We start from the raw sequence: 27,961 nt of genomic DNA, 5'->3' as shown, positions 1-27,961 counted from the left end.
ATGCTACTATATACATTGACAATAGCATTAAAGACGTCGCTTGCACAATTCTGGAATTAATATTTATTTATGCTTTTCTCTCCGAGTGTACTCGAACGCGTCCTCCGCTAAGACCTTGGATTCCGTTCTCCATCTTCCTCCAGCGCTCATCTCAGTCAACATTTCACTTCCTAGATTTCAAGGCCTGGGTGTTTCAGGATCCTCTACTTTGGAAACCAATCCTTTGCATTGCACGCAAGCAGGTATCGTTCATGTTTCATGAATCCGCGTTGTTTCGTTTTGGATGAAGCAGATATCTTAACGTTAGCTCGATATAAAGCCTCCTGGGGTCCTGGGGTTCTGGCTGCCGAGGATCGATACATGGACCTCTAACCCGATCGGTGTTTTCATTATGATCGATTGTTTTCATCCTGACACTAAACCACCCATGAGGGCAGCGCGTAGTGCGGATCCTCCCGATGTGGTGTATTGTGCATCAGTCGCGTTAGCATTTCCTTAGCATGCCATCAGCCCTGCATGCTAACGTCTGCTAATGTGAGCTCAGAGAGAGATGATGATGTCAGGGGGGCTGGAGACACGCATTGTGTGGACTGTCGTTCTGTCAACCTTGTGTTTGTCTCGCACCGTGTGCCCCACGGACGGGGCTGTCTGTTCAGAGGAAGGGATCGATGGCTCAAAGTGTACGAGCGGCGGCCAGCACGCAGTACAGGTAGCGGCGCGCTCCCGCTGCGTGCACTGCGCAGCTGTCACCGGTATTACGGTAACAGCGGTGGGACCTAATTAAAGAGGCTATCATGCTTTTAAAGGGGTGCTATCTAATTAAAGGGGTGATCTCTAATTAAAGGGGTGCTATAATGCTTTTAAAGGGGTGATCTCTAATTAAAGGGGTGCTATCATGCTTTTAAAGGGGTGATCTCTAATTAAAGGGGCGATATCATACTTTTTCGACTTGTCCCTGTTACATGACGTGTATATATATATACATATATACATACAGTTTTACGTATGCTAATAGGGTGTTCGAGATGCGTCGCACAGGTGTCAAAGTGGGACATCGACCAGCTTTCACCGAGGCACGCCCCCTTTTGGTCGGCCCCACTCGGGAGCAGACCGAGTTCAGCCAGCCTGGAACTCCAGACCCACACCTGGAGAGCTGTAGGGTCTGGCAACGAGTAATGAACACGGCCCGACTCGAGGGGCGGAACCAAGCGTGCATTTGAAAATATCACTGCACGCAATAGGATAACACCACGACCAATAACCAATAGAGAAGACTCTTGCCGTATCCGGTCGGTAAAACAGCAACGCTTTTGTCCCGCCTATATCAGATCAAATCCAATCACCGATGTGATTGGTTCATGTTCTGGGCCAGGGGCATCGGGGAATGAGTATATTGCTCGTTCCCAGAGTGACTCGCTGAGCAAATTAATATTGTGCTCTCGCCAGAACTCTGGCTATTCCCATAACAAGATGTATTTTCTTTGTATTTGGGCCACGTTGGTCATTTTGAATGCTATTACACACTTGATTACAGTGATGCTTTAAGCCGGTCACCAATACAATGTGGACAGACATAAAGAACGATGAACACAACAACCACTTAACATTATGAACACGTTCGACTGTTTCTAAGCACTACCTTTAAAACCGGAACACAAAGCATGCCGGTGCAAAGGGGGAGGGGTAAGCATAGCCTGCCGCTGTACTGCAATCACCAGCCTGTCGCCAGTCCTTACAACTTTGCTGACATCAAATCCCTTAAAGCCTGGAGGAGGCTGCCCACGCCAACGCCCCCGCACCGACCCCCCCCCGCGCGCCAACGCCCCCGAGCCGACCCCCCCCGGATCCTTTGTTGTGTGATTGTATTCCTTATAACATTGAGAGTCTATAACCACAGAAAAGGGTTTTCTAGTCAGTGGCAGCTCCACCATCGACGGAGCCATAGCTTCTGCATTTCAAGTTTCGCTGAGCACCACTAGACCTCGGGCAGCAGATTGCCCCATACACTCCCCGATAACAATAAATACCAAATGTGTATTTTCTGAATTGAAGGGTTTGAATAGGGTGATATGCGATGGATCAATCAAAAGTTCTTTAGTAGAAGCATGCTCATCTAAATATATTCAAAGCTAAACTTGATTGCCGAAATCAAGCTTTAATTTCTTTTATAGGTTCAGATCTCTCAGTTCAAAACCGTTGATATTACTTTGAAGTCAGTAATGTGCGGTTGTGGTCGTTGATGCTTGTCCCGTTCCTCGCCTTTTGTGAACATTAAACACGGCAATCCGTCCAAAGACGTTATCCTGGTCTCTGTGATGCTGAACCGTAGGTGAGCGTGATCCGTGATGACGTGACGTATTGAGTTGCAGTTCTCACAAACAAACATTGGGAGATCTTCTTCTCTTCCTTTTAAAGGTCTGCTGGAACAGGACAGCAGCTGTGACTATATCTGTTCTAGATCAGTCCAGTACGGTGTTGTCTTTGTGTCTTAATGTTCTCCGTTCCTCCACCTTCCTCTGTGTTCACAGACTTTAAAGACCACAGTCATGACGGACTCCAAATATTTTACCACCAACAAAAAAGGTAAACGATAAACTTGATTTCTATCTCACTGGAATTTTTTTTATATAGACCTGTACTGTATAATTTGTATTGCATGTTGATATATGTGATATTTTGATATGTGTGTCCTTTTTATGATGAGCTCATCACATTTAGAATATTTAGCTGAGTGCATTTCTGCATGGTTTGACATCAACCTCAATAATCTATACTACTGTTAAAGGGAACTCAAACGCCCAGTTTCAGCTAGTCTCACCCACTATCAAAATAAAAGATTTGCTTTTGTCACACTTTTGGGAGAAACCATTTTCCCTTAAAGTTTGGGGGCGGGCTTTCAGGCTGTGTCTCTCTCCACTCGTGACAGATCGGGGGCTAGTGTAGTCAGAATGTTTGATTCCAGTTACCTGGTAACCCAAAACAGTTGGGCAGTAAGTCGAGAGTTGGACTGGGATCAATCCGTATCACTACCACGTTACCCCCAACAGTACTCTGTATCCAAAAGAAGTGGTTCCAGGGTTTGGCGTTCCTTTAATGTCCGGTATTATGGGCTTGCTTGATAGGTGAGATCTTCGAGCTGAAGGCGGAGTTGAACAATGAGAAGAAGGAGAAGAGGAAGGAGGCCGTGAAGAAGGTCATCGCCGCCATGACGGTGGGGAAGGATGTCAGGTACAAACAAAGACATTTAAAAACTCCACATCCACATTTCATTTTTCGATAATCTATAAGAATGAACATTTTCAAGATTTAAATTCCTCATAAGATCATAAAACATGTTACTGAAAACAACAGTGAATTCTTGCTTGCATGAAACACATTTTGTGTTTTTGTACTTAGTTGTTATGTTTATTTCAAATGGGCTTATCATTTCTTTTGATCTCCCGTCAGCTCCTTGTTTCCAGACGTGGTGAACTGCATGCAGACGGACAACCTGGAGCTGAAGAAGCTGGTGTACCTCTACCTGATGAACTACGCCAAGAGCCAGCCCGACATGGCCATCATGGCCGTCAACAGCTTCGTAAAGGCAAGCCCCCCTCCCGCGGTCCCCCGTCCGTCCGATGCACCTGGCCTCTTTGTCTGGAGGGGGGCTGAAACGGTCCATGGAGAGGTCTGCCCCCCGCTGCAGGTGAGCTTGTACCCGGGCCGCCGTGACGTCCCTCTCCCCCGTGTGCCTCCCAGGACTGCGAGGACCCCAACCCTCTGATCCGAGCGCTGGCGGTGCGCACCATGGGCTGCATCCGCGTGGACAAGATCACCGAGTACCTGTGCGAGCCGCTGAGGAAGTGTCTGAAGGACGAGGACCCGTACGTCAGGAAGACGGCCGCCGTGTGCGTGGCCAAGCTCCACGACATCAACGCCCAGATGGTGGAGGACCAGGGCTTCCTGGACTCCCTGAGGGACCTCATCGCCGACTCCAACCCCATGGTGCGCCTCACACACCGTCCCTTTGTTACATCAGTTCATTAGTTCATTAGTTCATTAGTTCATGTGACATTAGTGACATTAGTTCATGTGACATTAGTGACATTAGTTCATGTGTGGTCGACCGTCCAGTCACGGTACAGTCAGTCCTCATGTCATCTTAGCGGAGGCAAACGAATGGGGCCGTCCTACACTACAGAGGGAGCTGTAGTGTAGCTGCCTTTAGTGAGTTTGCTTGAACTATGTTCTGTTCTGTTCTGTTTTGCTGAAACACTGACAGACCTGTGCAGCCCAAACCCTGTTAAACTGCAAAAACATGAACTTGCACTGAAGAAGAATCGTCGTATGAAGACAGCAGCTTGTTACTGTTGTAGAGCTAGTGGGATATGCTTAGTAGCACATCGACTCTCTGTTTAAGATGCAGCAGGATGTCTACGCGAATGCCTGCTTAAGAAGCAGGTCTAGCCTTGAGCGTGAGATAGGAGTGAATCATTTTAACCAGCTGGTGATGGGCAACTGAAGGCTCTTTGATTTAAATCAAAGAGGTGGAAGCAGTGCATTACTGCTGGATAGCTACAGACTATTCCTGCAGCTTTGCCTCCGCTGCATTGCGTCCCAGCAGCATTGCTGCTAAGCACGCCAATCCGTTCATCCTTTGTCGGCAAAAATCCACCCCGCAGGTCGTGGCCAACGCAGTGGCGGCGCTGTCGGAGATCAGCGAGTCCCACCCCAACAGCAACCTGCTGGACCTGAACCCCCAGAACATCAACAAGCTGCTGACGGCCCTCAACGAGTGCACCGAGTGGGGCCAGATCTTCATCCTGGACTGCCTGTCCAACTACAACCCCAAGGACGAGCGGGAGGCCCAGAGGTAGGACGAGGGTGATGTCACCTTTATGAATGTTGGTCCCAGGAGACACGACGCACAGATCAGTCTCTTATGTCTCTGCTCAGATACGAGGTCTTTGTCTTCTCTGTAGTGTCCTCTCTCTAGAGGTAGACGGAGGTAGAGGTCTTTGCCTTCTCTGCAGTGTCCTCTCTGTAGAGGTAGAGGTCTTTGCCTTCTCTGCAGTGTCCTCTCTGTAGAGGTAGAGGTCTTTGTCTTCTCTGTAGTGTCCTCTCTCTAGAGGTAGAGGTCTTTGTCTCCTCTGCAGTGTCCTCTCTCTAGAGGTAGACGGAGGTAGAGGTCTTTGTCTTCTCTGCAGTGTCCTCTCTCTAGAGGTAGACGGAGGTAGAGGTCTTTGTCTCCTCTGCAGTGTCCTCTCTCTAGAGGTAGAGGTCTTTGTCTTCTCTGCAGTGTCCTCTCTCTAGAGGTAGACGGAGGTAGAGGTCTTTGTCTCCTCTGCAGTGTCCTCTCTCTAGAGGTAGAGGTCTTTGTCTTCTCTGCAGTGTCCTCTCTCTAGAGGTAGACTGAGGTAGAGGTCTTTGTCTTCTCTGCAGTGTCCTCTCTCTAGAGGTAGACTGAGGTAGAGGTCTTTGTCTCCTCTGCAGTGTCCTCTCTCTAGAGGTAGAGGTCTTTGTCTTCTCTGCAGTGTCCTCTCTCTAGAGGTAGACGGAGGTAGAGGTCTTTGTCTCCTCTGCAGTGTCCTCTCTCTAGAGGTAGAGGTCTTTGTCTCCTCTGCAGTGTCCTCTCTCTAGAGGTAGAGGTCTTTGTCTTCTCTGCAGTGTCCTCTCTGTAGAGGTAGACGGAGGTAGAGGTCTTTCCCAGATAGGATCTCAGAAGGTGGGGTTGCCCAATGTGCTTGGACGCAGGCCGGTCACCTGAGTGGTAGTGAGACTCCCTTTTGAATAATGAGACGTGTCGACCAATCATGGGAGTGGCTGCACACGGGCTGCTCTCCATTACTTACACACATACAAAGATTAGTATTAGTATTAGTATAGTATAGTTTAGTATTAGTATTACTTAGAATACCATACATACACATAACCCACATCAATGAAAACTAAGGCATCATGTTACAGATGGAGGATGTTTATGGACTGTCATGAACAATAACATAACCGCTTTAAATTAAATAAGAGTCGCCACGGGTGGAATGACTAAAATAATGTTTGAGAAGGTGATGAGTAGAGCAGTTCTAGAATGCCACGCTACGTGTGTTTCACCGTTTTCCAAACCTCAAAGAGAAATATGAAAGGCGTCTGTGTATCTGTGGGGAGTCATCATCAGACTCTAGGTCTGTTCGAAGAGAGGACCTACTGGAGGACATGATGCGGACCAGATCATCCATAAAATACGTCTTCCACCTCCGGTGTTCTTGCTGTTGCCGTGGTAACCGACTATCCTCCACGACCTGAAACGACCTCCTCTCCTCCTCCTTTCCTCCTCCCAAAGCATCTGTGAGCGCGTCACGCCGCGGCTGTCCCACGCCAACTCGGCGGTGGTGCTGTCCGCCGTCAAGGTGCTCATGAAGTTCCTGGAGCTGCTGCCCAAGGAGTCTGACTACTACAACACCCTGCTGAAGAAGCTCTCCCCCCCTCTGGTCACCCTGCTCTCCGGGGAGCCCGAGGTCCAGTACGTGGCCCTCAGGAACATCAACCTCATCGTCCAGAAAAGGTCAGATTGCATTTTTTAATTGATTTATTTTTGGCTGATTCTGTGGCCCAATTGCGATGCAGGATCACTGTTGTTTATGAGCTGATTGAAGGACGGACATGTATGTCCTGTATGTCATACAGGACATGTGTCCTTGTAGAGCCGTAAATCTTGACAAGGTTTGATTATTATACAATTAATCCATCAACAGAAAAAGTCTAAATAGGTGGAACACACAAGTGTCCATAACTCAATCACAATGAGTGATGTTTGAAAATGCATCACTGGTTAGAATAACGAAGCGTCCTGGTCCAACGTGTGGTTCCACCAGGCCAGAGATCCTGAAGCAGGAGATCAAGGTGTTCTTCGTGAAGTACAACGACCCCATCTACGTGAAGCTGGAGAAGCTGGACATCATGATCCGCTTGGCCTCCCAGGCCAACATAGCCCAGGTACACTACTGGAGTTACCACTGAATGGAGAGGCCTAGCTACGCCGTTTGACAGATGATGGGAAGAGTGTGGGTCAAAGTGTGGGTGGGACCCCACAGAGTTGGCAGTCATGGAGTGATGACACATGTACAGGACGTGACTTATCTCTTTCAGTTACCTAAGATGGCGAGGACCTTGGATTTGCACGGATAAATAAGAGAAAAATAGCATGATTTATTATTATTAAATGAATAATAACATGTAATACAAAAAAGGATGGACATGTTTTATTACATGTTTACAGATGAGCATGAACAATAACAAGAGGGCTGACAGACTTTGATTTAGCGTCTTGTGAAGACCGGTTGGTAGTAAACAGAGGTGATCATGTGACTCACCGCCGCAGGTCCTGGCCGAGCTCAAGGAGTACGCCACGGAGGTGGACGTGGACTTTGTCCGTAAGGCCGTGCGGGCCATCGGACGCTGCGCCATCAAAGTGGAGGTAAGCTCTGGGCCTGCAGTGTGGGAGCGTGATGGAGCCATGAGGTGAGTCCACGTCGCTGTGTGGGGTACTAACCCGGGACGGGTTCCTCTGTACCGCTGTCTGCCCCCCGCAGCAATCTGCAGAGCGCTGCGTCAGCACGCTGCTGGACCTCATCCAGACCAAGGTCAACTACGTGGTGCAGGAGGCCATCGTGGTCATCAGGGACATCTTCCGCAAGTACCCCAACAAGTACGTGCTCTACTGCTACTACTACTACTAATACTACTACTAATACTACTGCTACTACTAATACTACTGATACTGCTACTAATACTACTACTACTAATACTACTACTACTAATACTACTGCTACTGCTGCTACTTCTACTACTACTGCTACTACTACTACTACTGCTACTACTACTACTACTACTAATACTACTGCTACTACTAATACTACTGATACTACTACTACTACCACTACCACCACTAGTACTACTACTGTGTGAACAGCTGAGGTGAAGCCGGTCCTTTGCATGTGGGAATGATCTCAATGTATTCACCAAAAAATGACGACAAACTATTTTTAATGGTATAAGTGAAGTAAAGCCAATGCTGTGATACCGTTTTTGATTAATAACAGTGAATCCATGTTCAGCAGGACCCAACATTTACTTTATTACATTTTTCCCTGCCATAGTGAAAAGGTTTTCACTAGTGAAGAAGGTTTTCCTGGCCGAGCGATTGGTCCATTCTCTAAACCAGTCCTCTTACTGCGGCCTGTGCGGTCAGATGGTGGTGGTCCGGGCTGGGGGCCGGTGTTTAACGCGGGACCCTGGTCCCGGACCCCTGTGCCCCCCCAGGTATGAGAGCATCATCGCCACGCTGTGTGAGAACCTGGACTCCCTGGACGAGCCGGACGCGCGCGCCGCCATGATCTGGATCGTGGGCGAGTACGCCGAGCGCATCGACAACGCCGACGAGCTGCTGGAGAGCTTCCTGGAGGGCTTCCACGACGAGAGCACGCAGGTACGCCGCCGCCCCGACCCCACCCCCGCCCCCACCCTGCCCCCACCCCCGACCCCACCCCCACCCCCACCCCCACCTCCTCCTCGTTAGAGCTGCACCTCCTCCTCGTTACACTACACCACCTCCTGGTTACGCTACACCTCCTCCTCGTTACACTACACCACCTCCTGGTTACGCTACACCTCCTCCTCGTTACTCTACACCGGGTTAACCTAGTGATGGTTAGTGTATACGGGGAACGGGTTAACCTAGTGTTAGTGCTTGGTTCTATGAACATCCTTACTGTACAGACTGTGATATATAGTTGTTTCTCCTCCTTCTGACAAATGTACTTACTGTAGGTCGCTTTGGATAGAAGCGTCTGCTAAACGCCCTCGATGTAGATGTAACAGGACTACATTTAGATTCTGTCTTCATTTGGTTTGTGACCGCGGTATAACCTCAATATATAACTGGAGAATAAAGCACACCACTCGGTGATGTAGACAGAGTGTATCACTGACGGGGGCTGGGCGGTGATGATGTAGACAGAGTGTATCACTGACGGGGGCTGGGCGGTGATGTAGACAGAGTGTATCACTGACGGGGGCTGGGCGGTGATGTAGACAGAGTGTATCACTGACGGGGGCTGGGCGGTGATGATGTAGACAGAGTGTATCACTGACGGGGGCTGGGCGGTGATGTAGACAGAGTGTATCACTGACGGGGGCTGGGCGGTGATGATGTAGACAGAGTGTATCACTGACGGGGGCTGGGCGGTGATGATGTAGACAGTGTATCACTGATGGGGGCTGGGCGGTGATGATGTAGACAGTGTATCACTGACGGGGGCTGGGCGGTGATGTAGACAGTGTATCACTGACGGGGGCTGGGCGGTGATGTAGACAGAGTGTATCACTGACGGGGGCTGGGCGGTGATGATGTAGACAGAGTGTATCACTGACGGGGGCTGGGCGGTGATGATGTAGACAGTGTATCACTGACGGGGGCTGGGCGGTGATGATGTAGACAGTGTATCACTGACGGGTGCCTGGTCCTCTGACCTCAGGTCCAGCTCACCCTGCTGACCGCCATCGTCAAGCTGTTCCTCAAGAAGCCCTCTGAGACCCAGGAGCTGGTCCAGCAGGTCCTCAGCCTGGCCACGCAGGTGAGACACACACACAGACACACAGACACACAGACAGACAGACACACAGACACACACACAGACAGACACACAGACACACACACAGACAGACACACAGACAGACAGACAGACAGACTCTTAAATACCAGACGCACTCAAACCAGACATTCTTTCTTATCCCCCCCACACCTGAATATGTATTTAAAAACATAAAGATAACTAAATGCAGTAAACACATATTGAAGTATTCACGTTAAAGATGAAGTTAATTGCTGAATTGTTCTGCGTGGTCCAGGACTCTGACAACCCGGACCTGCGTGACCGCGGCTACATCTACTGGCGCCTGCTGTCCACCGACCCCGTCACCGCCAAGGAGGTGGTGCTGTCGGAGAAGCCGCTGATCTCCGAGGAGACGGACCTCATCGAGCCCACCCTGCTGGACGAGCTCATCTGCCACATCGGCTCGCTGGCCTCCGTCTACCACAAGCCCCCCAACGCCTTCGTGGAGGGTAGCCACGGCATCCACCGCAAGCACCTGCCCATCCAGCACAGCAGGTCAGCGCCGCCCGTCTGTCACACACCTCTGACCCTACGGCGTCTGTGGCTCAGGAGGCAGAGCGGGTCAGCTGGTCACCTGAAGGTCGCTGGTTGGATCCCCGGCTCCTCCTCCTAGCGGAGTGTGGAGGTGTCCCTGAGAGAGACGCCTCCCCCTGACTGCTCCTCCTAGAGGAGTGTGGAGGTGTCCCTGAGAGAGACGCCTCACCCTGACTGCTCCTCCTAGAGGAGTGTGGAGGTGTCCCTGAGAGAGACGCCTCACCCTGACTGCTCCTCCTAGAGGAGTGTGGAGGTGTCCCTGAGAGAGACGCCTCACCCTGACTGCTCCTCCTAGAGGAGTGTGGAGGTGTCCCTGAGAGAGACGCCTCCCCCTGACTGCTCCTCCTAGAGGAGTGTGGAGGTGTCCCTGAGAGAGACGCCTCACCCTGACTGCTCCTCCTAGAGGAGTGTGGAGGTGTCCCTGAGAGAGACGCCTCACCCTGACTGCTCCTCCTAGAGGAGTGTGGAGGTGTCCCTGAGAGAGACGCCTCACCCTGACTGCTCCTCCTAGAGGAGTGTGGAGGTGTCCCTGAGAGAGACGCCTCCCCCTGACTGCTCCTCCTAGAGGAGTGTGGAGGTGTCCCTGAGAGAGACGCCTCACCCTGACTGCTCCTCCTAGAGGAGTGTGGAGGTGTCCCTGAGAGAGACGCCTCCCCCTGACTGCTCCTCCTAGAGGAGTGTGGAGGTGTCCCTGAGAGAGACGCCTCACCCTGACTGCTCCTCCTAGAGGAGTGTGGAGGTGTCCCTGAGAGAGACGCCTCACCCTGACTGCTCCTCCTAGAGGAGTGTGGAGGTGTCCCTGAGAGAGACGCCTCACCCTGACTGCTCCTCCTAGAGGAGTGTGGAGGTGTCCCTGAGAGAGACGCCTCACCCTGACTGCTCCTCCTAGAGGAGTGTGGAGGTGTCCCTGAGAGAGACGCCTCACCCTGACTGCTCCTCCTAGAGGAGTGTGGAGGTGTCCCTGAGAGAGACGCCTCACCCTGACTGCTCCTGACCCGCTGGCTGTCGCCCTGAGGGGTCCACTCCGCCGTCGGGGTGTGAATGTGTGCGTGAAGGGTTGTATGACACTTTGGATAAAAGCGTCAGCAGAATCCCCTGAATGAATGGCCCGGTGGGCGTGTCTTCTGCCCCGGGGGGGCGCGTCTTCTGGTCCGGGGGGTGTGTGTCTACCATGGTGGGCGTGTCTTCTGCCCCGGTGGGGGCGTGTCTTCTGCCCCGGTGGGCGTGTCTTCCAGTGGGCGTCCCACGGGCGTAGGAAGGCGTCCCGGCGTGTTGATTGTTGATTGGCTGCGGTGGCGCCGTGCCTCAGCTTCCTGTCCCTCCCGTCCGCAGCACGGAGACCGGGGAGAGCCCGGGCAGCGGCGGGCCGGCGCCGGCCATGGACCAGACCAGCGTGATCCCCAGCCAGGGAGACCTGCTGGGAGACCTGCTCAACCTGGACCTGGGCCCGCCCGTCAACGTGCCCCAGGTCTCCTCCATGCAGATGGGGGCCGTGGACCTGCTGGGAGGGGGGCTGGACAGCCTGGTGGGTGACACTTATTACTACTATTATTATTATTATTACTATTATTAGGGACCGAGCCAAACTTGGCAAGGACCCTATTGAAACCCCCATGATTATTCTTCTTCTTATTATTTTCCAGGATTTCGACTGCATTTTTCCCCCCCTGCACATATTCGAAAACTCATTTTTTCTTGGCACATTTTGTGGGACTGGTGAAAAATTTGATATTCTAGCCCTCAAATTCACATTCGCCCCTAGGTGGCGCTATACCAACTATGCCAAAATTTCAACCTTTGCACAAGCATAACTCGTCACTGGTCGGACCTAAACTCATGAAACTTTGCACACATATGCAAATCCTCATAATGAAGAAATTTGCAGATACTAACTTAGCACTTCCGGTAGCCACATTTCCCGCCATTTTGAATTTAGTTAAAAACAGTAAATTCCCCAAGGATCCCAGGTTTTTCAACTTTCACAAAAATCCTTTGGCACATATTATCTATGGCCCATTATCTTCAATCTGACATAAGGATTAGTCTGTAGGATAAATTTCAAAGTACCCATGAGCCATTGAGTTCTAAAATGGGTGTGTTTTTCACCCCAAAAATAGTAAATTGCACATATCTACATGAAGTTGGACTCCTATGATGTTGGACCCCTCTACTAAAGTTGTTCAGAATCAAATTCTGAACAAGATTAATTCAACATTTTCTCAAATGGGGCGTGGCTTCGAAGTGGGCGTGGCCTGTTACTAAAATAGCCACAGTTCATAGACGCAATGTTTGATTTGAGCGGGACCAACTCAGTGGTCGTTAGGTACCAAAGTTCTAACTGCTCAATTAAAATTGAGTCGATTGAAAAAACAACATGGCCGCCAGAGCCTCAAAATCACTGTGCGGAGATCATAATAGTTATGAATATGAAATTCACAGGACACGTGTAAACTGGTGCCGATAGCTCACATACCAAAATTCGTGTTTCTATTTTTTGTAGCGCCCCCTACAGGAACTTTAAAAAGCAGCCCCTGCGCCACGTTTCACCAATATGTATGAAACTCAGTATTCACGTACAATGTCCCCATACCTACAGAAAAGCCTCTTGGACCCATGCCCCAAACCCCACAGGAAGTCGGCTATTTGCATTTCTAATTTTCACTTTTGGCGGCCATTTTGAATTTTTTTCACTTTTTGGCCTTGTATTTGAATGAACTCCTCCTAGGGAATTTATCAAATCTGCTTCAAAATTGGTCAGTACAGTCATGAAGTGGTGCTGAACCAAATTCGTGCTATTTGTGACTGTACGTTGAAGGGCGTGTCCGTGGCGTGCTGTCAAAGTTGGCCATTTTTTAATTCCGTCGCCTTGTATTTGAACTAACTCCTCCTAGGGAATTTATCGGATCTGCTTCAAATTTGGTCATTACAGTCATGAAGTGGTGCTGAACCAAAATCGTGCTATTTGTGACTGTACGTTGAAGGGCGTGTCCGTGGCGTGCCGTCAAATTTGGCCATTTTTGAATTCCGTCGCCTTGTATTTGAACTAACTCCTCCTAGGGAATTTATCGAATCTGCTTCCAAATTGGTCAGTACAGTCATGAAGTGGTGCTGAACCAAAATCGTGCTATTTGTGATTGTACGTTGAAGGGCGTGTCCGTGGCGTGATGTCAAAGTTGGCCATTTTTGAATTCCGTCGCCTTGTATTTGAACTAACTCCTCCTAGGGAATTTATCGGATCATTGATGTAGGGTTAATAATGTTAGTTAAAGTTGTTACAACATGTAATTCAGTTAAATGTGGTCTTACATGTTCTTGCGGCTGCGTCACGTGCGGTCCTAACATGTGCACATCTTGCCAGCACACATGTTACGACGGCACGTGACGCGGCCGCAAGCCGGCGCGAATTTTTTTTTAAACTGCACTTTTTTAAAACTGCGCGCAGTGATGAACGGGACCTCGTGCCGGCTTGCGGCTGCGTCACGTGCGGTCCTAACATGTGCACATCTTGCCAGCACACATGTTACGACGGCACGTGACGCGGCCGCAAGCCGGCGCGATTTTTTTTTAAAACTGCGCGCAGTGATGAACGGGACCTCGTAGTGGCGGCTGCAAGCCGGCGCGAGGTCCCGTTCATCACTGCGCGCAGTTTTAATTATTATTATTCTTTTCCTTCGTCTTCGACTGCATTTTTCCCCCCCTGAACATATACAAAAACTCAATTTTACTTGGTGCATTTGTGGGGACTGCTGTAAATTAGATATTCTATGCGTCAAATTCACATTGGCCCCAAGGTGGCGCTATAGCAACTATGACAAAATTTCAACGTTTACACAAGCATAACTCGTCACTGGTTGGATCTACACTCATGAAACTTTTGCCACACATGCAAAACCTCATGATGAACAAATTTGCAGATACTAACTTAGCACTTCCGGTAGCCACATTTCCCGCCATTTTGAATTTAGTTAAAAACAGTCAATTCCCCAAGGATCCCAGGTTTTTCGACTTGGACAAAAATCCTTTGGCACATATCATCTATGCCCCATTATCTTCAATTTGACATAAGGATTAGTCTGTACACTAAAGTAGCAAGTACCCATGAGCCATTGAGTTCGAAAAGGGGTGTGGTTTTTACCCAAAAATTGGTAAATTGCACATATCTACATGAATTGGACTCCTATGATCTTGGACCCCTCTACTAAAGTTGTTCAGAATCAAATTCTGAACAAGATAAAGTCAAAAAAATTTTGAATGGGGCGTGGCTTCAAAATGGGCGTGGCCTGTTACTAAAATAGCCACAGTTCATAGACGCAATGTTTCATTTGAGCGGGACCAACTCAGTGGCCTTTGGGGACCAAAGTTCTAACTGCTCAAGTAAAATTAAGTCGATTGGAAAAACAACATGGCCGCCAGAGGCTCAAAATCACTCTGCGGAGACCGTAATAGTTATGAATATGAAATTCACAGGACACGTGTAGACTGGTGCCTGTAGCTCACATACCAAAAATCGTGGTTCCCAGATTTGTAGCGCCCCCTACAGGAACTTTAAAAACAAGCCCCTGCGCCACGTATCACCAATATGTATGAAACTCGGTATGCATGTACAACATGCCAATACCTACAGAAAAGCCTCTTGGAACCATGCCCCAAAACCCACCGGAAGTCGGCTGTTTTCTTTTTTAATTTGCACTTTTACCGGCAAATTTCACTTTTTTACCGGCAAATTTCACTTTTTCGCCTTGTATTTGAACGAACTCCTCCTAGGGAATTTATCGGACCTGCTTCACAATTGGTCAGTACAGTCATGAAATGGAGCTGAACCAACGCCGTGTTATTTGTGACTGTACGTTGAAGGGCGTGTCCGTGGCGTGCCGTCAAAGTTGGCCATTTTTCATGGAATTTTTTCACTTTTTCGCCTTGTATTTCAACAAACTCCTCCTAGGGAATCAATCTCATCTGCTTTTACAGATTACAGAAGTTCGCAAAAAGTTAAAATTACATAAGTTCGGGAAAAATTTAAATTAAAACTGCGCACAGTGATGAACGGGACCTCGTGGCAGCGCACATGTTACGAGGTCCCGTTCATCACTGCGCGCAGTTTTAATTAGGGACCGAGCCAAACTTGGCAAGGACCCTATTGAAACCCTCGTGATTATTAGGGACCGAGCCAAACATGGCAAGGTCCCTATTGAAACCCTCGTGTTTATTATTATTATTATTATTATTTTTAGCCACTTCGACTGCATTTTTCCCCCCCTGCACATATTCTAAAACTCAAATTTTTTTGGTGCAATTGTGGGGACTGGTGAAAAATTTGATATTCTAGCCCTCAAATTCACATTCGCCCCTAGGTGGCGCTATAGCAACTGTTCAAAAGTGCAAACTTTGCACAAGCATATCTCGCCACCGGTTTGACCTACACTCATGAAACTTTGCACACACATGCATATCCTCATGATGAACAAAAAAGTCTCTTGAACTGAACACTTCCGGTAGCCATATTTTCCGCCATTTTGAATTTAGTTAAAAACAGTAAATTCCCCAAGAATCCCAGGTTTTTCGACTTTGACCAAAATCCTTTGGCACATATCATATATGGCCCATTATCTTCAATCTCACTTAAGGATTAGTCTGTACAATAAAGTTTAGAGCACCAATGAGTTCTAAAAGTGGTGTGGTTGAAACCTCGAAAATAGTTAATTGCTCTTATCAACGTCAAGTTGGACGCCTATGATGTTGGCCCCAATACAAAAGTTGTTCAGAATCAAATTCTGAACAAGATAAAGTCAACATATTTTCAAATGGGGCGTGGCTTCGAAGTGGGCGTGGCCCGTTACTAAAATAGCCACAGTTCATAGACGCAATGTTTGATTTGAGCGGGACCAACTCAGTGGTCGTTAGGTACCAATGTTCTAACTGCTCAATTAAAATTGAGTCGATTGAAAAAACAACATGGCCGCCAGAGCCTCAAAATCACTGTGCGGAGATCATAATAGTTATGAATATGAAATTCACAGGACACGTGTAGACTGGTGCCGGTAGCTCACATACCAAATATCGTGTTTCTCATCTGTGTAGCGCCCCCTACAGGAACTTTAAAAAGCATCCCCTGCGCCACGTTTCACCAATATGTATGAAACTCAGTATTCACGTACAATGTGCCCATACCTACAGAAAAGCCTCTTGGACCCATGCCCCAAACCCCACAGGAAGTCGGCTATTTGCATTTCTAATTTTCACTTTTGGCGGCCATTTTGACTTTTTTTCACTTTTTTGCCTTGTATTTGAATGAACTCCTCCTAGGGAATTTATCGGATCTGCTTCAAAATTGGTCGGTACAGTCATGAAGTGGTGCTGAACCAAAATCATGCTATTTGTGATTGTATGTTGAAGGGCGTGTCCGTGGCATGCCGTCAAAGTTGGCCATTTTTGAATTCCGTCGCCTTGTATTAAACTTACTCCTCCTAGGGAATTTATCAGATCTGCTTCAAAATTGGTCAGTACAGTCATGAAGTGGTGCTGAACCAAAATCATGCTATTTGTGATTGTACGTTGAAGGGCGTGTCCGTGGCATGCCATTAAAGTTGGCCATTTTTGAATTCCGTCGCCTTGTATTTGAACTAACTCCTCCTAGGCAATTTATCGGATCATTGATGTAGGGTTAATAATGTTAGTTAAAGTTGTTACAACATGTAATTCAGTTAAATGTGGTCTTACATGTTAATGTCAAAACAATCAGTAGGACACCACAGGGCACCTCTGCTTCTACAGATTACATAAATTTGCGAATTTTTTTTAAAACTGCGCTTTTTTAAAACTGAGCGCAGTGATGAACGGGACCTCGTGCCGGCTTGCGGCTGCTTCACGTGCGGTCCTAACATGTGCACATCTTGCCAGCACACATGTTACGACGGCACGTGACGCGGCCGCAAGCCGGCGCAATTTTTTTTTAAAACTGCGCGCAGTGATGAACGGGACCTCGTAGTGGCGGCTGCAAGCCGGCGCGAGGTCCCGTTCATCACTGCGCGCAGTTTTAATTATTATTATTATTATTATTATTACTAGGATACCACTACTTATTATTACTACAATACCACTACTTATTATTACTACTATCACTACAATACCACTACTTATTATTACTACAATACCACTACTTATTATCACTACAATACCACTACTTATTATTACTACAATACCACTACTTATTATTACTACAATACCACTACTTATTATTACTACAATACCACTACTTATTATTACTACATTATTATTACAACCAAAACTACCCTCCCAAACCCCCCCCAAAACCACACCCCCAAAACCATACCCCCAAAACCCCCCCCAAAACCACCCCCCCAAAACCACCCCCCAAAACCACCCCCCAAAACCACCCCCCCAAAACCACACCCCCAAAACCCCCCCAAAACCACCCCCCCAAAACCCCCCCCAAAACCACACCCCCAAAACCACCCCCCAAAACCACCCCCCCAAACCACCCCCCAAAACCACCCCCCCAAAACCACACCCCCAAAACCCCCCCAAAAACCACCCCCCCCCCCCCCCCTAATATTTTATATTAGATAAAGTCGGTTCTCTGCGCAGAGAACCCGCAAGCAGAAAGGAGTTTTCTGTAGCGCTCTGCAGCAGGCCAACAAATGTAATAAAAAAGATATATATATATTCATTCTCAAGGTTGTGGTGGGTGCTGCGTTCTGTAGGTCCTCCAGGCCGTCCATTCAACAGACCAGAATGCGTTGCCATTCACCAGCTATAACGTCAATGTGACCTTAGAGAGAGAACTCCATTGTTCTCAAGGCAGAGAGCAGAACATGACGGCTGTGGGCCTGAGCCTTGAACATCCTCCAAACACACGACGTTCCGGATACACGCTGCATGAATTGGTTTCATACAATGGAACGTGAACTGCCTTGAACGCTATTAAGGCAGCATGGCACGCCATCTAGAGAAAAATAATAGTAATACATTACATAACATTTTAACTAATGTAAGACATTATGGGACTACAATTATACAACGATCCAGCAACACCTCGTAGTGTGTAGAGCATTCACACCTCTGTAGGATGGGACCATTCGTGTTCCTTCACAAACATAACATTGATGTTTTCTTATTAAATACGATAAAAGAGCAAAGAACCCTGATTCTCACGTGAATTGATTTCCCCCCTAAGAGCTAATCTGTTGGTCACTGTTGCTAAACACATATCTCTCTCTCTCTGCTCCCCCTCTCTGTCTGTCTGTCTGTCTGTCTGTCTGTCTGTCTGTAATGTTTGTGGTGTCCTCTCTTTTCTCCTCCAGCTCGGGGGTGATCTGGGCGGAGGCGTTGGGGGGAGTCCTGCTGTGAGTGTTGACGCCGTCTGCTGGCTTTAGTTCAGTTGACAGAGCTAGCTCGCTAAGGTTTACACAAATAATCATAATTCTGATGATGACCAGTCGGACACCGTCTGGGTAAGGGGCCCGTTGCGTCCTCCTACTCTCCTCTTTCACTGACGTTCACGGTGCACGGTTACAGTTTTACAGCAAGTCACCGTTTCATGTGTCACCTAAATACAAACAGCATGACCTGCTCACACTGCTGCTTTCACTGTGCGGTGACATTCCAGTAAACAGACACAGAAATAAAACGACTTCTGTCAATTAAGTGGAGCAAAAAAAAAGCAGAAGAGCGGTCTTTGGCTGACAGGCGAGTCCTCCGTCGGTCCTCCGTCCGCCCGGCCTGCAGCGATGTCACTTCCTCTCCGCCCTCCAGGTGGGGCAGAACTTCATCCCGTCCTCGGTGCCCAACACCTTCGCCCCGTCGCCCACGCCGGCCGCCCTGAGCAGCGGCCTCAACGACCTGTTCGAGCTGTCCACCGGCATGGCCAGCACCACCGGGGGCTACGTCATCCCCAAGTCGGTGAGTCGCGTGACGCTAGCGTGTTCCTCAGAGCAGCGGCGTTAAGGGTGAACGCGTTAAGGGTGAACGCGTTAAGTCCGCTGCCGGGCTGCTGGTACCGACCGGACCACTGTTGTGGTGTAGTGAGGCGCTCTGGGCGACGGCGTGGGCCGGAGGGTGTAAACAGACTGTTGTGCGCTAGGTGTGGCTCCCGGCCGTCAAAGCCAAGGGGCTGGAGATCTGCGGGACGTTCTCCCGGCGCCAGGGACACATGTACATGGACATGACCTTCACCAACAAGGCCCTGCAGCACATGTCGGACTTCGCCATCCAGTTCAACAAGAACAGGTGAGCAGCAGCGCAGCACACACACCTCTGAACACCAAGAACACACTCCAACACACACCTCTGAACACCAAGAACACACTCCAACACACACCTCTGAACACGAGAACACACTCCAACACACACCTCTAAACACCAAGAACACACTCCAACACACACCTCTGAACACCTTCAACACACTCCAACACACACCTCTGACCACCAAGAACACACTCCAACACACACCTCTAAACACCAAGAACACACTCCAACACACACCTCTGAACACCAAGAACACACTCCAACACACACCTCCAAACACCGAGAACACACTCCAACACACACCTCTAAACACCAAGAACACACTCCAACACACACACCTCTAAACAACAAGAACACACTCCAACACACACCTCTAAACACCAAGAACACACTCCAACACACACCTCTGAACACGTTAACACACTCCAACACACACCTCTGAACACGTTAACACACTCCAACACACACCTCTAAACACGTTAACACACTCCAACACACACCTCTGAACACGTTAACACACTCCAACACACACCTCTAAACACGTTAACACACTCCAACACACACACCTCTGAACACGTTAACCTGGGGGGGCTTCAGCTTCAGTCTAACTGCTCTGGTGCTTGTAGCTTCGGGATGATCCCCACCAGCCCGCTGCCCATCCACACCCCCCTGATGCCCAGCCAGACCATCGAGGTGTCCCTGCCCCTCAACACCATCGGGCCCGTCATGAAGATGGACCCTCTGAACAACCTCCAGGTAGGAACAACCTCCAGGTACCGACCCTCTGAACAACCTCCAGGTAGGACCTCAACCTCCAGGTAGGACCTCAACCTCCAGGTAGGTCAGACAGGACCTCAACCTCCAGGTAGGTCAGACAGGACCTCAACCTCCAGGTAGGTCACACAGGACCTCGACCTCCAGGTAGGTCAGACAGACCTGGGGGCTGTGGAGGAGGAACACTCTCATACTCTCTCATCTCTAGCATGGTGCTTCTCCCTTTTTCAAATGGATCCATTCCTGTAAGAGCCATGTTGAGTAAATGTCTTGGTTGAATACGTTATTGTTTTGTATTATATTTGATTAGACAATTCATTTGACAAGATTGCATATATTAGCGTGGACCCATAACTTAAGGCGTCTCTAGAGTCACGGTAGGGAGATCATGCACGGGAAAACGGAACAAAACGGAAAAACAAGTTGTTGTTTTTTACCCTTATTTGGAATTCACGCCTTTGTTAGTTTTGTTTTTCAAGTAAAACATCAAAGTACCTCCAGAGACGGGTGACGAGGGAGCCCGGCTCATTGCTTCGTTAGGCTCACCGAGTGTAGAGACAACGCTCCAGTCACTGTACAGTCACTGTACAGTCACTGTACAGTGACTGTACAGTGACTGTACAGTGACTGTACAGTGACTGTACAGTACACAGGCCGGTACCAACAGGGTCCACGTGCTCACAGGACCAGCGGGGGTCAGACTGAAGCGTCAGTCTGTGTGTCAGAGCCGGGCTGAGCTGTGTTCCCTGCACACAGGTGGCGGTGAAGAACAACATCGACGTGTTCTACTTCAGCGGGCTCATCCCCCTCAACATATTCTTTGTGGAAGACGGAAAAATGGGTACGTGATCCTCCTCCACCTTAACAGGAAGTGTACGTTACACCGCGTGTGGCTGTAGGTGAGATCTGAGAGAGCGAGGTTTGGTAAATAAGCCAAACGATGTCCCCTCCCTCCCATCTCGCCCTGCCGCTAAGTGCTGCAAGCACACACCTGTGATTGACAGGCAAGATTGATTCCCTGAACCAATCAGGGAAGAGAGGCCCTGATTGGTCAGAAATGAGACCGGTCTAAAATCTAAATCCTTGCATGCAGAGCGAGACACAGTCCTTTTGATCAGTCATTCTCACCACGTGTTTCACTGACTGATGGATGGCGATTTCTAACAAATCAATTTGATCAATTAATTATCAAGGCAGGGGGAGACGGGGGGGAGACGGGGGGGGGGGGCGGGGGAGACAGGGGGGGGGGAGGGGGGAGACAGGGGGGGGCAGGGTGAGCGGGGGGGGGGAGGGGGAGACAGGGGGGGGCAGGGGGGGGGGCAGGGGGAGACGGGGGGAGACAAGGTGAGCGGGGGGGGGCAGGGGGGAGACAGGGGGGGGGGGAGGGGGGAGACAGAGGGAGACAGGGGGGAGACAGGGGGGGGGCAGGGTGAGACAGGGGGGGGGCAGGGGGAGACGGGGGGGGGGCAGGGTGAGCGGGGGGTGACTGATGGCGAGCGTTTGTCCTCCAGAGCGCCAGGTGTTCCTCGCCACATGGAAGGACATCCCCAACGAGAACGAGCTGCAGTACCAGATCAAGGAGTGCCACCTGAACGCAGGTAGGAGCTCCACCGGCCCGTGGTCCTCGTGTCCGCTGTCGTATCGTTGAGGGTTATTTTGTGGATGTTATCACGAGTGAATGACCCCCAGGGCAAAACAACGATGGTGTTAAAGGTTCCAGATGTGAAGGTCAGAATATGACCTTCACTGCTCCTCCTAACCCATCCCATCAGTCATTAAGTCACTAAGAGTCACTAAGCAGTCATTTCCCCTGATACATGTTATATGTTATGATATGATAGGTTATGTTATGTTATGTCATTGGCAGCAATGATTCGTACCGCCCACGGCCCCAACCACCACCTTTCTACAAATCAATATAAAGAGAGATAGAGAGATGAAGCTATCACGATTCTTTCTACTTTTCCTTTCCTACCGATAGCGCCGTAATCCACCCCCCCCTCCTCCTGTTTTCCTTTCAGAGAGCGTTCAGAGCGTACAGGTGTGGCTCACCGCGGGGAGACCACCTGTAGAGCAGCAGCAAGCCGCCGCGTTATAAGAGCTGGAGGGTGTGGTGCACCAGGTCCTCTAATAGCCCCCCCCCCCCCAGTCAGACCGAGACTAGAGCTATAGCCCCCCCCCCCCCCCGTCCCTGTAGCGCGGTGGAGCAGTCAGACCGAGACTAGAGCTATAGCCCCCCCCCCCCCCCCCGTCCCTGTAGCGCGGTGGAGCAGTCAGACCGAGACTAGAGCTATAGCCCCCCCCCCCCCGTCCCTGTAGTGCGGTGGAGCAGTCAGACGAGCCCCTCTAGAGCTATAGCCCCCCCCCCCCCTCCCTGTAGCGTGGTGGAGCAGTCAGACCGAGACTAGAGCTATAGCCCCCCCCCCCCCTCCCTGTAGCGTGGTGGAGCAGTCAGACGAGCCCCTCTAGAGCTATAGCCCCCCCCCCCCCCGTCCCTCTAGCGCGGTGGAGCAGTCAGACGAGCCCCTCTAGAGCTATAGCCCCCCCCCCCCCCTCCCTGTAGCGTGGTGGAGCAGTCAGACCGAGACTAGAGCTATAGCCCCCCCCCCCCCCTCCCTGTAGCGTGGTGGAGCAGTCAGACGAGCCCCTCTAGAGCTATAGCCCCCCCCCCCCCCGTCCCTCTAGCGCGGTGGAGCAGTCAGACGAGCCCCTCTAGAGCTATAGCCCCCCCCCCCCCCCCCCTGTAGCGTGGTGGAGCAGTCAGACGAGCCCCTCTAGAGCTCTCCTCCCCTCCTGTAGTCGGTGTGTTGGTAGCGTAGTGGTACTCGTAGCGTTGGAAGCCTGTAGTGAAGCGGGTCCAGGGGTGTGTGATCCAGAGAAGGACGCGGGGAAACGGCAGCGTAATAACCAACGTCTCCGCCCCGACTCAACGAGGGCTGAGCTTCCGTCCTGAACGGAGAACTCTGGGGTCAACGCTCCACTCTCAGTCATAAATGACGACGTTATTCTTATCTTATCTTATTGATTGTGATCAATGTTCAAAGAGGCGGTTTGGGACGCGCCCTGTGGGGCACATGATGCCAAGTTAACGTAACGCCGATGGAGGCGTCACAACGCGTGATTTACTCCCTAAACAAACACACCATCACTGTGCAGTGGCAGCCGCTGCTCTGCGTCTGTGCTCTGGTTGGGACGTCTTCAGCTGATGTTTGTTGTTCTCTGGGTCACAAGAAGACCCCAATAACTAGTGAAATTATCTTTCTGCACGCAAGAGGCGTGATTATGGATCTAACCGTAAGCTGATACACTCTGCCCAGAATCCTGCTGTGATTGGTTACTAAACATTACCATCTGTAACCCAATACCTTAACTCAACCATCTCTAACCTTAGACCTTCACCATCCCTAGCCTATTATCTTAACTTAACCATCTCTAACCTTATACCTTAACCATCCCTAGCCTATTATCTTAACTTAACCATCTCTAACCTTAGACCTTCACCATCCCTAGCCTATTATCTTAACTTAACCATCTCTAACCTTATCCCTAAACCATCTCTAACCTAATACCAAATAGCCTAAACTTAACCATTTCTAACTTGGTACCTAAAGGCATAAAAATCTCTATCCCAAAAGCTTAACTTAACCATCTGTAACCTAATGCCTAAATGCGCTTGGCCACACTCCACCTGGGTGATGTTTCTGAGCTCCTCCAGGACCCAGGGGGTGATGTTAATATTCAGTTTATTGTAGAAGTAAATGAAAACAACAAGGCTGATCCACTGCAGGGGATCTCTCCCTGACAGCTCACCCCAAAGCAAAGCCCGTATTAACGCCACTACACAGGTTTGATCGTACAACAGTTTGAAGCATATTGGAGGAGGAGCGGTTCTCTTGTGAACAACAACGTTTCTTTACACCGATTAATTCTCAACCATGGCCGAGATAATCACCACTACGAGTCTTTACTTGTTGCGGAAGAACCAGAGACGTCGGAGAACCCGACGCAGTCGTTTATGGGTTCATAATATCATCTGGAGGCGCACACAGCTTTTGGCCAGACTGGGCCAGGTGAGGCTGCTTCAACCAGCCATCATCCACACACACTCCCACACTTCACCATCTCTAATGTAACACCTCAACGTTATCATCTCTAACATAACCCCTAAACTTCACCATCTCTAACCTTATACCTAAACGTTATCATCTCTAACATAACCCCTAAACTTCACCATCTCTAATGTAACACCTCAACGTTATCATCTCTAACATAACCCCTAAACTTCACCATCTCTAACCTTATACCTAAACGTTATCATCTCTAACATAACCCCTAAACTTCACCATCTCTAATGTAACACCTCAACGTTATCATCTCTAACATAACCCCTAAACTTCACCATCTCTAATGTAACACCTAAACGTTATCATCTCTAACATAACCCCTAAACTTCACCATCTCTAATGTAACACCTAAACGTTATCATCTCTAACATAACCCCTAAACTTCACCATCTCTAACCTTATACCTAACCCTCTCTAAGCTAATTCTTAAACTCAACTATCTCTAAGCTCACGAGCCAATCACAGCGCGGTGTGTGCAGCGTGTGTGTGTGTCTGCGGGCTGTGATCCATCACCCGCTGTCAGACGGCAGTGAACCAATGCCCTCCTCCCTGTGGCCTCGCAGACACCGTGTCGGGAAAACTGCAGAGCAACAACATCTACACCATCGCCAAGAGGAACGTGGAGGGCCAGGACATGCTGTACCAGTCCCTGAAGCTCACCAACGGCATCTGGATCCTGGCCGAGCTGCGCATCCAGCCCGGGAACCCCAACTACACGGTAGGAGGGCTCACTGTAGGCTGTTACTGTAGACTGTTATGTCACCTACGTTTACTGTACACTGCTGTGTGACCTATGTTTACTGTAGACTGTGACCTATGTTTACAGGTTCTACGTCTGCTAAGATAGAACATTCTAAGTGGGAGCCAGGGGGAGTATTCGTTTGTTCCCAGCGAGAACTCCCCTCGTTAAGCGTGTGAAGCGGCTCGTTTGCGCTCAAACTTGACTTCCGTAACAGTGTGGGACGGGAATTAGCCGACACACGCGCACACAAGTGTTCAACCAATCGCAACAGAGTGGGCGTGCTGCCCAATCACAGCAGACTGGGCTACTCGGGAGGCGGGCTTTAAAGCGACGTGATACAAAACAGAATTTTTTTTTTAAAGACTTAAATTTTTTTTTGCAGAAATGAACAGTGTGAGAATAATAATAATAAGGGGTATTTCTAACACACGTGCATGTTACCCTAGTCTAGTTGTACCATCAAACGTAATTATTAACCCTAAACAAGCCTAATATGGGATCTTTATCTAACCACTGGTCTGCGTGGTGGTAGCGTGTTTATCTAACCACTGGTCTGCGTGGTGGTAGCGTGTTTATCTAACCACTGGTCTGCGTGGTGGTAGCGTGTTTATCTAACCACTGGTCTGCGTGGTGGTAGCGTGTTTATCTAACCACTGGTCTGCGTGGTGGTAGCGTGTTTATCTAACCACTGGTCTGTGTCGTGGTAGCGTGTTTATCTAACCACTGGTCTGCGTGGTGGTAGCGTGTTTATCTAACCACTGGTCTGCGTGGTGGTAGCGTGTTTATCTAACCACTGGTCTGCGTGGTGGTAGCGTGTTTATCTAACCACTGGTCTGCGTGGTGGTAGCGTGTTTATCTAACCACTGGTCTGTGTCGTGGTAGCGTGTTTATCTAACCACTGGTCTGCGTGGTGGTGGTAGCGTGTTTATCTAACCACTGGTCTGCGTGGTGGTAGCGTGTTTATCTAACCACTGGTCTGTGTCGTGGTAGCGTGTTTATCTAACCACTGGTCTGTGTCGTGGTAGCGTGTTTATCTAACCACTGGTCTGTGTCGTGGTAGCGTGTTTATCTAACCACTGGTCTGCGTGGTGGTGGTAGCGTGTTTATCTAACCACTGGTCTGCGTGGTGGTAGCGTGTTCCGGGCTGAGGCCTGGGGGGCGGTTGCTCTGCACTACTGCGTGTCCGTTGTTCCTCTGTGTTGATGCTCTTCTTGTCTCCTCTGGTTCCCACAGCTCTCCTTGAAGTGCAGGGCTCCTGAGGTCACCCAGTACGTCTACCAAGTGTACGACTCAGTGCTGAAGAACTGAGGACCAGCTTCTACCCCCTCCCCCTCCCCCCCCCCCCCCCCCCCCCCCCCCACCCACCACAACCCCACCACACACACACACACTCCAGAGCGCTCCAGGCCCTACACCCCCTACCCGTACCCCTACAGAGGCCGCCTCCCCCTCTGGCCGGCGCTAAAAACCTGACTGCCAAACTGAAAGGAAGGCGTGAGCACAGCGCAGCGCTGGCGTCACGCGTCGGGTGGACCGCTAGTGATCCTCCTCTGCAACCGACGTTAACAGGTTGCACCACGACTAACCAACACTTAGATCCACTGTTCAGTCTCACTCTGGTCCACCGCAGCGCAGCCATGCACTGTGGGCCTTCCTTTTAGTTTGAGTAGTTACTGGTTGTCCCCCCGGTCAGCGAGGACGCCCCCCCGGTCCAGTCTGACCTTGTGAAAATGTAGCCACTATTCCAACTTAAACTTTGGTGTCTTTAATGTTGTAATTCGTGATCTATAGTGAAATCCTGTTGGTAGCAAAACCATATATCTCTTATCTTTTTTTTCCACAAAGCCATTGGTGTTTTTGTACTGTGAAGATTGTTTTGCTTTTTATTTTAAGTGACTTTTAGTGATGACTATGGACTGACCCCGCCCCGTTGCATTCCATAGCTAACGTTCAGTTCGTCGTGTTCTCTTGACATGCAGCAGTGAGGGAGGAAGAGTCCGGTTGCCATGGTGTTTTAAGAGTACTGTAGAGCACCCCTAATCAAATAAGATAGCGATGTTTTTATGATAAGTGCCAATTTCTTCTTGTTTTCCTTTGCACCAGTACACCACTAACTCTGTAAAGCATATCTTGGACCAGTGGTAGTTCAGCTTTGTAATTGTACGACTACATTTCCATTCTCCTTTGCCCTGCATCTACCTCTGCATTATGTTCATTTCTTTGCCAATTTTCAGGTTAATAATTCAACAATTAATGTTAATGTTGTTGTTTTTATTGCTTGTGCAATTGCTTTCTGCAGCATTACCAAAAGCAAAGACCCGTATATCATTCAAGTGAGTTATAATTAAATGCCCCGTTTGCTTCTCACACATTAAGAGCGATCCAGTATAGGACGTTAGCGCAGAACTACATTAGCATTCCTCAACGAGGAGAGACCTTGCCCTTTTAGCATCCGAAAACCTCAATTGAATTTGATTGATAGTAAAAGCTGAGTTTAAAATGAGTTTTTAAATGAATGTGCCATGTTGGAAACAAAACGGTTAAACTGATATTGTTTGTTTGAATTGCAGTTAAAATTCATTAATTCAATTTCATAATTGCGATGTTATTGCGAGTATTACATGAACATGATAAAATAATGTTTTGATGTTTTTTTTTCTCTTTGATTGCTTAATTTAAAGATGCTGTAGGTGAGATTTAAGAGCTCTAATTTTAGTGTAATTTGTTAGAAATGCCACAGCCATCCGTCAGCTGTTAGTGAGGGAGATCCCCTGAGAATACTCTCTGGGTGACTGCGTGCCTACTGGCTAGTATCTGACCAATCAGGGCATCTCTTCACTGATTGGTTCAGGGAGTCCACCGTGTCTGTCAAT

The 27,961-nt window shown here is 49.3% G+C and overlaps 1 protein-coding gene across 1 annotated transcript; it reads left to right on the top strand.

The window, feature by feature from the left end:
• Positions 1–123: 123 nt before the first annotated feature.
• Positions 124–26,433, top strand: ap2b1 (adaptor related protein complex 2 subunit beta 1). The gene is made up of 22 exons (XM_084474125.1): positions 124–242; positions 2,529–2,583; positions 3,123–3,228; positions 3,448–3,583; positions 3,739–3,984; positions 4,662–4,852; positions 6,320–6,541; positions 6,852–6,972; positions 7,358–7,453; positions 7,569–7,684; positions 8,299–8,464; positions 9,513–9,611; positions 9,886–10,145; positions 11,517–11,709; positions 18,506–18,547; positions 18,957–19,103; positions 19,285–19,430; positions 20,075–20,204; positions 20,979–21,063; positions 21,734–21,820; positions 24,910–25,064; positions 26,322–26,433. The coding sequence occupies exons 2-22, from the start codon at positions 2,547–2,549 to the stop codon at positions 26,394–26,396; spliced, it is 2,856 nt and encodes a 951-aa protein (XP_084330251.1). The 5' UTR covers positions 124–242; positions 2,529–2,546; the 3' UTR covers positions 26,397–26,433.
• Positions 26,434–27,961: the final 1,528 nt, after the last annotated feature.

Source organism: Micromesistius poutassou, assembly GCF_964030765.1.
Source record: "Micromesistius poutassou genome assembly, chromosome: 10".
Lineage (NCBI taxonomy): Eukaryota > Metazoa > Chordata > Actinopteri > Gadiformes > Gadidae > Micromesistius > Micromesistius poutassou.
This window is presented reverse-complemented; position numbering and strand designations above follow the sequence as displayed.